General features: G+C 41.8%; 1 protein-coding gene across 3 annotated transcripts in view; it reads right to left on the bottom strand.

Moving 5' to 3' along the window:
- Nucleotides 1-12,789, bottom strand: part of cadm2a (cell adhesion molecule 2a) — a 200,991-nt gene that overhangs the window by 10,983 nt on the left and 177,219 nt on the right. For 2 of the 3 annotated variants that reach the window (XM_047606344.1, XM_047606345.1), the window contains one exon: nucleotides 9,981-10,094. The exons of the other annotated variant lie outside the window; for it this stretch is intronic. In XM_047606344.1, coding sequence (XP_047462300.1) covers nucleotides 9,981-10,094 — 114 coding nt within the window. The remainder of the gene's footprint in view (nucleotides 1-9,980; nucleotides 10,095-12,789) is intronic. 3 annotated transcript variants of the gene reach the window in all.

Genomic DNA, 12,789 nt, shown 5'->3' with positions numbered 1-12,789 from the left:
CTCTGTTTTAGATATGACTCCACGGTTTTAGTTGCTCAGATCAATAAAAGCAGACGCTAGCTAATGCATGGGCTTTTAAAGCCGTGGTGTCCTTGCGTCTGCAGATTGTGGGTCAGGCAGTCTTGAGCGCGTGCGCGGGCGCATTGATATCCTTGAACAGAAAAATATTAATGTTTCATAAGACAAATCTAATATTCAACACTTTTCATTTATTGAGAAACTGTTAAAGAGACGCGTTTCTCTGTCCACATTTCCAGCAGTTTCTATGAAGTTTAATGCAAGTTTAAAATAATGATTGGGTTTTCAGTAAATTAAAACAAATTTCTTTATGTAGCCTTTTTTCTTTCTGTCTTTTTCTTAGTTTTTCAGTAAATTATTATGCAATAGCGGGAAAGAGCAGCGCAGTGCACATTTAAAACTCCTGCTTTATATTTAAAAACTAAAACGTAATGTGCTATTTAAATTTGCAGCAACTCCCACATTGAGATATGCATCAAATCTGTATTTCAAGTCCCGGAGAATCAACAGCAAATGTTGCTGACAGCTGTTCTGTGTGATTGCAGAGAAATTGACAGAAGTGTTATCAGTGGCCATCAGTGCGAGCGCATATCAAGAGAAAAACTAGATGAGTGTATACTGTGAGTATGCAGAAGCTATAAGCTCTGGACAAAGTGGAGCATATTTCCCCCAGACTTACCCAACAGGCAGCACTCAACATTTGCAAAACTAAAAAACAAAACAAACTGTGGATGGGAATGCATAGTGCCATAGTCCCTTGCGGGATGTTTAACAAAATGTGTGCAGGTAGGGCGGGTATTTTAATGGCTTGTGCTTTTTAGATTTTTTTGGTACGTGCTGATTGTTTTACAGCCGCCATCACACTGAGCTGCGGGAAGTGGAGGCAGCTGTCTCTCTCTTCTACAGGTAGCAGCACAGGGGGGGCCAGAACAGCCATTAATAACAGCAGCTGTTACAGCTGAGGTAAAGCAGCGTGTTGTTAAACTGCGCGGTTACATATAGTATTTCAACAACATTTTCCTAACTCGTGTTTATTCAAGGAACACTTCAAATTTACTCTGCTCTGCAGCCCCGGTGCAGTGTGCTGTGACATCCCAAAGCACTGTGCAGTAGTCAGTTAAACAGTGGGGAAGCTGCATGTATTCTGAGCGCCTCTGGCTAACATTATACTGTAACACATGCCAAATGCTATGGCAGGGATAGACCGTTTTATAGATACAGTGTGAGAAATGTGTCTCGGCTTTCGAAAAGATTTAGATGCAATCTGGAGTTGTCCTCTGGAGTTGTCCCCTGTTGTCCTTCCAGTTCATTTCTTTCTTTTTTTTACACTTGAACCTCTCAACATCAACTTTCTTTTTTTTTTTAATGCTGCTTTGGTTCTGCTTCATAATTGCATCCGTAACTATCTTTTCATACTCATACTCATAGTTGCTGTAACCTTCTATTTCTCTGTCAATTCACTTCCTCCCTTGTTCAGTTCCAGTAAACCAGTCAGCGCTGGTATCCACTGCTGCTAGGGCCGTAGTATCAGGGCTGAAATACCACCACAGGCACTTTAAAAAATACTGACATTTACCTGGTGCTGACTAGCTTAATCAGAATTTTGTGAACGTGTCTGGTTAGTGTTTAAATGTATCACATTTCCACATCAAGTAACACAGCTGTTTATTGTGGAAAAATGAGGTGTCGGTTTAGGTAGGATGCAATGAGCTCAGCTTTTCCTACAAGACAACTGTAAAACACTGCATCACCGCGAAGCATTAAGAAATACACGCTGCTCTGCATTAATTCCTCTGCAGTGAAGCTACCGGCCCAACAGAAAGAGTTGCCCGCGAACAGAGAGAATGTAAAGGAGGGAACGGCGGCGAAAAGTGCCTGCAGACTTGTTCAATGAATCAATTACGCTTAACTTTTTTTTTTTTTTTTTTCGGCCGAGGCTGGAAATTTACCAATCTGCGTCTAAGGCCAGCCGTACTGCCAAGATGAAAGGGTCCCTGGAGGCTGCAGCAGAGGGACGAGAGACACTTGTGTGTTCACTATTGAATACTTTCACCCAAACAAGTGTCAGGATCACAGAGACAGCGAGGAGGGAGCGTTACACAGACCCGTGTGCATGTGTTCGTGTTTGTTTGTGTGTGTCCTGGCACGTTGTCGCTTGCTGGGTCAGGGTGAATTAATTAGATTCTGAAAACAAATTACTTCGGCTAATCATTCAATAAAGCCCACATGTGGACACTGTCTTGAATATTCAGCCCCATCTCCTTTTTTTTTCCTTCTTCGAATGAAAGGAGATTGTGGTCAGTAGGGTAACAGCATGACGCTATAAGCAAAGCAAGATGTTTAATCATATGAATTAATTACATCACGTGGAAAAATCCATCTGTTAAAGTAGGGCTATATTTTGCAAAATACATATATACTTATATAAAAAGCGGCAATGTAATACGACGAAGGGAGAGGCAGGAAGATAGCGTCCGTGTTACGCTGGTGGTAACTTAATCATGGCTGTATTGCCGCCGCTTGTCAGACATTTTCTGTCATAGACTACATCATGCTGCTGGAATAACCGCATAGTGGAAATCACCTACAGGAAAAAGAGCAGCCCAAATAGAAGCCAAAAGAAATGGATGCACTTAGAGGAAGTCACTACAAGACGGAAAAAACAAAAGAGCAAACAAGACTTCATGTCAGCAAACGACAACAGCTTTATGCGTGCGAATGCATGAGGCTGTCTCTTCAAGATTGCTCAACCGGTCTTCTGCCTTTGAGATTTAATGAAAAGAAGGGCCATTACAAGTAATTCATAACACTAGCCCCAGGATCTAATGATTTCTCTTTTTTTTCTGTTCTACATTTTATTCCAAATTGTTGCCATAATTCTTCCACAAAGCAAGTTAATGTGACAGGTCATCAATAAGCGCGCCCAGCAATAAGTGGAAAGACCTTTGCATTATGTTTTAATTTCTCCTGTGCTTCTCAGCTTTACGGGCTAAAGAGTGGAGGAAGCGGAGAGGGAAAATTGAAAATTGAGAGAAGATGGTCGACCGCGTTGCACATTTAACTGTTTCAACCCCTCCGGGACGGCGGGCCTGAACCTGGGTTTTCTGGGTTAAACGCAGCGACCGGCCGGCTGCCAGGGACGCTTGCCCTCAAGACAACTCGTTGCCTCCATTTTAAAAATGAGATCAGTAGAAATTGAATAAAGCAGCTGCAGAAGGAATAAAAAGTCGCCCCTTTTTGTTAGTGACCATTCACAAAAGGTTTGTCCTCAGTCTGGGGTAACTCGAAAAGGTGAATGTGGGGTTAAAGAGGGAGAAAATGTTCCCTTTTCACTTCATTGCAACGACAGCAATGAAAGATTATTGTGTTAAGTGTGGATTTTTATTTATATGTTCTTTCCTTCCTTAATCTGTTTCTGTTCTGGAATTCCAAGAGTAGATTTCTAAGGACGCCCAGATAATTCCATGTTTTCATGTTGACTCTAATCATCCCTTCATATTGCTTGCTGTATGACCCTCCATGTACTGCGGCGGTGCTACGTAGCCTCTTTTGTCCCTTTCTGAAAAACAGAGTTGAAAAAACCCTTGTCGCCAAATAAAGAGCTAAATAAATACAAACTTTTGTCACGCATGCTAATCTCTCACAATATCACAAAACAAACCCTATTAAGAGGATGGATTATCTCCGGCGCTGACTCTTAACAGTAAGACGGTTAATCACCGACATATAAATCAAGTATTTTGGATTAAAAATTCAGTTTTATCCTCTTGGAAAACGAATTTAGTCTGAAAGAATATTTTACATTGCTAATTAATATGTCTACTTTCTCTGCTTGCTCTGATTTTAACGTCATTACATTACCTCGGGGATCTTAAGCACTCCTAATGCAAAAATGTAGATGCGGGGCTATTTTCTTTATTTCATTCCAGTGTATTACTATTTGTATGCAGCCTTTTGGAAACGGCGAAAAAGCTTAAAGGCTAATCCCGACTTTTGAACCCTAACCAATCCCCTGCTTCTCCTCTTGAATTCTTCTCAAGTGTGTTTCTCAAGTTCACTGCTATTAGCTCAAAGGCGAGAGGGAAGAACCATCTGTGTTACTACCCATAAAAACACACCGGCCATAGATTCCACCAACAATTAAAACACCAGGTCCAACCTTGTGATATTGTTTTAAAGAAAACCGAGCAATATCTTGGTAATACCATGGTAAACTCTGATCAAACCAGGTCAAGTTCTCGGTGAATTGCTTTACTTTTGTCTTCATTTCCTCTTGGGGAACAACTGCTGGACCTAAGGAAAGAGAAGTTTTACTCTGCAAGGACATAGATGGGTATTATTTTAGTTCTTCTGTCTTCTCTGCAGGCAGAGACACTAGGCATGAATAATTGCTGTCCTCTCGGCAGTGCCCCTTCCACTCCCTCCCCTCCTCTTTTTTTTTTTCCTGCTGCAATATTAGACTACGGAGTCTGGACTTGGCCACACAAATGCTGATCATGAGGAGTGAATAGTAAATATTTTAAACACCAGAGAACCCCTTGTGCACGAATCAACCTTTCAGCTACGCAAGGTCAAAGCTAATTTGCAAGCCATGGAAAAGCATTTGGCAAATTTGAGAGAACTCAGCGGCGGTGGGGGGAGATAATGTATGTGTGTGTGCGCACATGGAAGGGAAGGTCTGATGACATTACATAGACCTCTGATACTTAGCGAAAGAGTTATTATAGCCATTAAGGCCGAGCTGGGCTATTGAAGCAGGGTGAGTGTTGGGCATACCTGCCAGCACTTCATTTATAAAGTGAATCACAGGCTGCAGTTATGCATCAGTCCTGCCATTACCCAATAACAGATGAAAAACAGAATCTCCTACATTCCTGTAGACTGGCTACACTCCAAAAGGTCAACAAGGCTAAAAAACTAAAGAAATGGGTTACTGTCAAATTTACATTCCCCCATTAGAACCAGTGAGTCTACAACATTAAATATTTATTCACTAATATTCCTGCACGGATGAATAAATGCTCCCATTAAACGGCACATGATTATATTGGCCACTAATACTCCCTGTCACCGTATCAGCAAAATTAGACATTGCTATTGCGGCGATAAAACAACGTCACATTTCACATCTTACAAACACATTTCTGTAAATACCGCACGTTAAATCCTTTAACTGCTCAAATGAAAACTCATTGCTGTGCAGAAAGGAGAAGCGCTGGCAGTTGTTTTTTAGCTCTGCAGGCAATTTTCTCCTGTCATGCAAATACCGTTTCTGTCTTTTTTTAGACTGTCTTTTCGGGATGATACCACGCTGGTGAATTAAATGGTGTTTTTGTCGTAGCGGTGACAAAGCTGGTGCACCACGGCTTATTTTGTAAAGCCATTTCCAAGACCACACAAATTACTGACCGGATTACAACACTTCATTAATCTATTGAACAATTATTATTTCATTTTATTTAAATTTAATGCAGTTAATATTTAATACTCACTTTAATAAAATCCTAACTTGAGGTCCGTGTAGCTGATAAGTCATCCAGTAGCATCACTTGGCTTTCCCATTGGCCGATGGACGTCGTGGTAGCTAACAGAACTTATTTGTTTTTTTTAGTTTTAATATTGAAATCTAACCATAAACTTGTGCAATAGTCAAAAGAAAAACTCAGCACTCAGAAGCAAACAAACTAGTCTTTGGATTGTCTCAGTGGACGGGACGAGCTATTGAACAATTGATGGCCAACACATTATTTGTTAAATTCTTAACCGCTTGCAGAATGACCGCAAAAACAACAACAAATACATTTCTTTAAAAAATATATTGTTATTGACTGTGGTTTTATTTTTGTTTATATTTTATTCACCAATTCATCAATTTTATGACCACATTTCTTCCTCAGAGACGACAGTTCCCCACTATCCTTCCAGTTTTTAATAATGCATTGGACAGTTCTTAATCCAAATTTAGTAGTTTCTGCTTCAGTCTCCTTAGATGTTTTCTCTGCTTGATGCATGCCAATGACATAACCCTCCTCAAACACGACCACGGGATGTGTCTTTCCACATGGTGGCTCAGGAAATGAGAAGCTACTCATTGCATCAGTTGAGGTTAAATAACTTGTTGCCAGCTGAAAGATAATCGCCCATGCAGTAATTATTCAATAGGAGACTTGTAACTATTTGCTCAGTTAAACCCCGGTGGCAACTTTTTTTGGTGTGAATATAAATATATATATGTATGTATTAGAGTCAAAATGAACACATTAACGCGTGAATCCATCATCATTATTAAAGGCAGGGTATGTAAAATCCAGCTTCTTGTTTATACGCACAATTTAGCAGAGCAATTATTCATTTATACACCAAGACGTTTAAAAAATAAAGGAAACGAGTTGAGCCGAGCAGCTACTTGGATGAGCGGCTAAACGTCTTCTCAAAATGCCACAAGTCCAGTTACCTTTTCTTGAATGCCTTTTGGATTATTTATTTTTACTGATAATAAACTTTTTTTTAGTGACAGATGAGGCTTAAGACTGTTTCAGATTAGTGCGGGACACAGACGCCGAAACTTAAGCAGGTAGCCTGCGCCGGTGTGAGCGTGTACCAGTCGGTTGTTTCTGCTTCACTTTCAACAACAACGGCGACTGAAACTTTCCCTGAAGACGAGTCCTACAAATGTTTGTGTCTCCGGACCTCCTCAGTTAACCTTTCCTCGATGTGTTCCGTCTTTATTGACCCAAAACAATTCAATTCGAAAACTGCGGAGATAGAGAAGCAGTCAGAAATAATAAAGCAGAAACACGCTACAACCAAGCGGACCAATCACAGCTCTTGTGGTCTGTGTTGCCGTGGAGTGTCGTTACATTTCTGGGGAGGTGTATGTCAGCTACAGAGCCAGGGTCTGCTTAGGACCCATGTATGCTCTGCGCTGTCGCCATAGCTTCTGCATCAGAAGTCTAAACCATCTATTAGTTGGAGTGGTTTTATGTGGTATGGAAAAATCTCATGTGCTGATTAAGAAAGGCAAGATGCGAGACTAGTCTTAGAAAGATCTCGGAACAGAGATGGTGCACCTGAAAGAGCTCATCATGTATAGAATATGCTAATATTCTGCATAGAGGCTGTAGTTCCTCTGCACGAGATGACTGGTTTATTAAAAAGACCAAACGTCATGGGGCTGGTAGAGCTCCACAGTTGTTTGCTTTCATCCAGAGGCTGTGAAAAGACCTGGTAATAAATCAAGTAGACACATGAAAACAGATAATGTAGTATCCTGTGACTGGGCGACGCAGTGAAGGAGTCTGATATTTAGATTCCCCGAAGATACACGAAGCAACTCAGCTCCTCCTGTGTCTCCGCACTACATGAAACAGACATCAGAGGAGAACTGAGGCACACTGATGAGGAATATCCAACAATGTGTGGAAGCCTGTTATCTAACAGGGTCTTCAGAGAGATGTGAGGGCAGGAGAGAAGAAGTGGAAAGGAGAGGGGAAAGCGAAACAAAAAGCGCACAGGGAAGGCAGAGCAGAGGAAAGGTAATGGGGGAGTCAGGACTACTGAAGGACTTTAAAGATGGTGAATTACAGAAAGCAACAGTGACGGGAGGAAATTATTTGTAGATGGGCACTCTGGAGCATCGTTAAGTTGAGAAGAGTGATAGAGGTGGAAAAAGAGCAGAGACAAGATGGAAGGAAATCTCTCCTACGTCTATGTGGTGAGATGACAGAACGCTAAATGAACAGGATTGAGAAACGTACGGAAGAAATGAATTTAGGACAAAGTTGCATCACTTATGTTGTCCGTATTATTTGTTTCATGAGAAAACAGCGCTCATTATAAATTTTCATCTAGAAAAAAAAAAAAAAACGTGTCAAACTCTCAACTTCAGAAACTGTGATCAAGATTGTATGTGAGTGCACTAGTTCTTTTGCATACAGCCTATCACAGCACATTACTTTTAAATTGACATGCCATTCAAAAAAAAAAAACTTTGACTGACATATCGTTCCACTGTAGCAGACATGGTGCGATGTCAGCAGCACTGTCGGAGTCTTGCAGCATGCAAAGAAAGCACACTGCAAATGAGGCAAAAGATGATAATATAAGCTTTTTCCAAAGTAGTGTTTAAGTTACAGAAGGCCTATTGTTCAAATAAGTACCTAGGATATCTCATCTCTTTCTGCCCAACTGCAAGGACTCGGTTCACTGTGGATTATGACGATAAAGCAGATGATCTGACTACCATAATGAGTGTCTCCGGGATGAATTACACAGAAGTCCCTTGGAGTTGCCGCTGCTCTAGGTAATAGGCTAACACAGTTATAGAATCCCGAGAGTTTGTGGTATCCCTTCCTTCTATCTGCCATTTATCTGGGTCCTAGAGACGCCAGAAGACGCTTTTCTCCAGCCATGTCCTCCAGCTCCTCCTGGAGCATCCTGGTGCTTTCATGGGCCAGGTGGGAAATGTAATCCCTCCAGTCTGTTCTGGGTCTGCCTCAGGGTCTCCTTCCAGTGGGCTATGCCAGAACGCTTCCAAAAAGGGGCATCCAGTAGGGACTTGGTCAGAAGCCTAAAACAACTCGACTAGCTCCTTTAAATGCAGAGCCAGTTCAGCTGGACATGCTGGAAGACCTCAGAGGCTCCGACGCATTTAAATGCAAACAAACAAAAAGAGGAATGATCTCAGCCATTTGACTACGCGAAACTAGAGGCTGGGAGGATGGCCGGGGAGCAGACAGACGAGTAAATACAAGGCAGCGTGTAACAGAATCCCAAGGTCACCAAAATGTTTTGAACTCGATCGAATGGAACAGTTGAAGAAAATTGTGCTGTCTAGTCCACCCCGACACGGTGGTGGGATAATTGTTGACCGTTGTCATTCTGACTTTACAGGACTTGATTACTCGCAGCAACAGCCCAGACACATTCATGCCCATGGTTAAGTTCACCACTGTCCATGAATGGCTGGGTGCACAAAATCCCAGGAACCCTGCGGTTTACTTGTTAGAGAAAAGCGCTGGCATGCTTTTTTTTTAACAACGGGGACGCAATTATTGTCAATGGCATGCACTTTTTCAGTGAAGGGTGATATGTGCGTGGAGATGTCTCAAATACCCTAAGACACTATAAGTTGTTTGATGTCCAGAATGTTGTTTGGATGATATTAGTGTGACAGGACAAAGATGTCATATTGATTCAGGTAGCATACTTTAAAAAGTTAAAATCAATAAACTTAACTCTGTGCTTGTCAGGAACCTCTGCGGGGACGAGACGAGCTTTAAATTTGACATAAGTGCAGAGCCCAGCGTTTCTACTTCAGCCCTATTTCAGATGCCATCCCAGTCTCGATATTTCATAGCACATCGCTTATAGAAAGCCAGCCAGACCAACAGACTTCACACTCACTCAAATGTCAGTCTTGTGACTTTTTAAATTCTGAATTCTCTGAGATTTAACTCGGCATTAGGAGTCATGATGAGACATCTCCAGTGGCCAGACATTTTCAGTTGGACATGACATTTGCTTCTTTGAGGTTTCAGGGCACAGAAGTACTGAAGTCTTTGAAATGCCAAGGGGGCAGTGGACCTATTATTTGAAGAGCTAGAATATTTTTTGAATACTGTGACATGGAGTGTCAGACAAAGAGAATATGAACACCGTCCTTCACGTAAAAAAAAGTACGTCAAAATGAGCCACTTGTTTACCGTCCTGAGTAGGTAAAAGAAATAAAAAAAAGGTGGACGAGAGCATCAGGCAAATGTTTTGTGTCCAAGCTAGTCCTATATTTGATATGTTTCCAGCTCTCGGCATCTCCATGTCTCCAAAAGAGACAGGGGCACTGACGCTTGAGGCAGTAAAAGCAGCTGAGGGAGAGAAGTGAAAAGAAAAGAGGAGACATGAAAGTGAGAGTAGTAAAGTAGCATGCTGAGGGGGTTGTGGAGATGCGTGGGGTGGTACTGTACCTCCGTCGCCAGTGACTGTGGGGTCTGAGGCGTGGGCGCCTAATAGATCAGTAGGTTCTTGAGGGATGGGATGTAGGGGGGGAGTGGTGGATGGAGGCAGGGTGGTGGGGACGTCTGGTGGAGGGGACATACACAAAATACACAATACTGTACACAAAAACAATACCACAACAAAATTAATTCACAAGGGAGAAATTAGGTAAACCATTTAGTGATGGGAAACAAAATATGAAAAACATATGACAATTCATATCATAGAACACCATGGAAAAGATGCTTTTTGTAAAACAAAGAAAGAGTGGTTTAATTAATTCAATGTATGACTGGAGGGTTTTGTGGATGACTGATAATGCGCACACACAGTTAGTTGTTGAATGTCCGACGCATTCTGTGCTGAAACGGTTTACTGTTTTAAGTGTCCTCTGTGTGAAGGATTCATCTCATTAATTTTGGCTAAATTCAGCACTTTCCTGCATGAGGGGAAGAAGTGTGTGGGGCCGTGACACATCCAACCCGATGGCTGTCGACCAGCGTCGAGCCATTTGCGAGCGTCTGTGGCCCTGGTGCATGTGGTGCGTTGGCACTATTTTGACTCATCGGGCAGATTTTCGGAAAAAGTAGTTGGTGGGTGAGATCACTCTGAGTGGCTGTTCTGCTCAGCAAACCGATGCAAAAGAAGACAGAGGTGACAAAACGAAGCAAACGGACAAAAGCCAAGAGGGCACACGTGGGCCAACTTACCGATATGATTTAAGGGATGTCAGCTCGGTGCGACAGCTGTCCTTGCTTTTCTGATGTCTGTTTTTAAATGAGGCTACTTCGATCTGAAGTTACACAAATGCAGAATGTACCTGCTGGTTGACCATTGGCTTTAGTATTTGTTCTTCTACTGCAGCCTTTCGGAGCACGGGCGGCATGAGGTGAGGCCAAGGTTGGCTTTAGTCGCCGCTAGTTGTTTTGATAGCGAGTTCCAGCGCTCACATTTTAATTGTCGTTGTAATTTAAAGCGTCTGTCTTCAGATGTGACGGCCACATTTGTAGCAAGTTAACAGAATTAGCTCTGAATCTGCACATCTGATTGCTGGATTTGGAACTTCAGAAAAAAAAAGTATTCAACCCGTCATTATTTCCCCCTCTCACTACAGGATAATGGAAAAGTCTTTCATGTAAGGGAGTGTTTCTGTCTGTCACATGTTGAAGCAACAGACAAGAATGTGAACCGAAACACCGTGTGACAAAGTTAATGAGGTTACACTACCACCTTGGCTTTTATGTTTATGTCACCCTGCATTTTATGGTGAGCTGGGGGCTGTTAATTGGCCGTGGTAGTCTTTCCCATGGCCAACTGTCCTCTGTATCTTGGTGACATTTCAGCTTTTAGCGTGACTCACTAAGCAGCTAACTGCGTGTCTTCAGGAAAGAGGGAAGAGCGGAAAACGTCTCCTCGTTGGAGGGGAACCATTAAAAAGGTATTTTCCGAGAATTATGGAGGCAATTGTGAAAGGCTAAAAGGTGTGCTAATCACTAATGAACGGTTGGAACAGACTGGGTGCCATTTTAAGGGAACAAGTAATGAATCTGAATGGGACTCTTTGACCCTCCTGTACCTATTTGCCTTTTCTGTGGCGTCGTATTTGTCAGTTTAATAACATCACTGTCATTATGCGCACTGGTTATTCTTGCTTTTGGCTTCATTTGGCATTTGAGGGAATTGTTAGGTGCATGTACACACCTCAGCATATGTGAGAGGCACGCCAGTAAAACCCAGAGCTGCAGCAATTATTAAATAAGGCTGAAATAAAATTAGCTGCCAGCTATTTAAATGATTGATTGATTGCGTAATTAATTATTTCTGATGATATCGCCTTGTGCTCTAGGAATATGATCAAATATTTGATTGATTAATAAAAAAATGGGTGGTCCAATTCAATATGTTCTTTTTTTTTAATAGACACAGAGATCGGATTGAGATGTTTACCTGTGTATGTATTCTGCTTACGAACTTTTCAACCCGTCCCTTCAAATTTAATAATGCCTAAAACAAAATTTGAGTTTAAAGGTGAGGGTACTACATGGTATATATAATTAGCAGTGATCCTATTTTGTAGCTTTGAATGTATAGAAGGACGGTTTTAATTAAAATTTATCATATTATTTATGTTTAAGTTTCAATTCATTAAAATGCTGTGGGTTTAAAAAAAGGACATCATCACATAACTGTCAAAGCCTGTGCATTTCTCTATCTCTTTTTTTTTTCAAAAAAAAAGTATTATTACTTAATGCTAAGAGATAAATGGCAGCAGAGGAACGGAAGAGAGGAAGAACTATCTGTTTTCCCTGACACCGAGTCCCTTTATCCTCCACCTCCTCTGGCGTTACTAGGAGTTACTTATCCTTCCTGGTGATATTCCTGACAACGCAGCACTAAATTCTGCCTCCCTCACACATTTCCCTCCTGGGGAGTGTATGAATGTGTGTATGTGATGTGTGTGTGTGTGTGTGTGTGTGTGTGTGTGGGGAGGATCTGGGACGCAGGTTTATTTAAGGAAAGGCGTTGGTGGCATTTGTGTCACCTGAGGCCCTTAGTCTCCCTGTGAGGGATGGTACCACTAATCACTCTTAGCGCTGATACAATATGCTTATCAGGAGGTATTATGATCCTGCTTTTCGCCATGGACTTTGGTGCTCGAGAGGTTCATTCTTTCCGCTATCTATATGGAGCGTAGTTAGATTCCATGTGTCGTCTTGCAGCTGTTTTCCTTTTATAGTCTGTCAGCGGTGCCGAATAAGCAACTGATTTCTTTTACTT

Source organism: Mugil cephalus, chromosome 15 (genome assembly GCF_022458985.1).
Source record: "Mugil cephalus isolate CIBA_MC_2020 chromosome 15, CIBA_Mcephalus_1.1, whole genome shotgun sequence".
Taxonomy (NCBI): Eukaryota; Metazoa; Chordata; class Actinopteri; order Mugiliformes; family Mugilidae; genus Mugil; species Mugil cephalus.
This window is presented reverse-complemented; position numbering and strand designations above follow the sequence as displayed.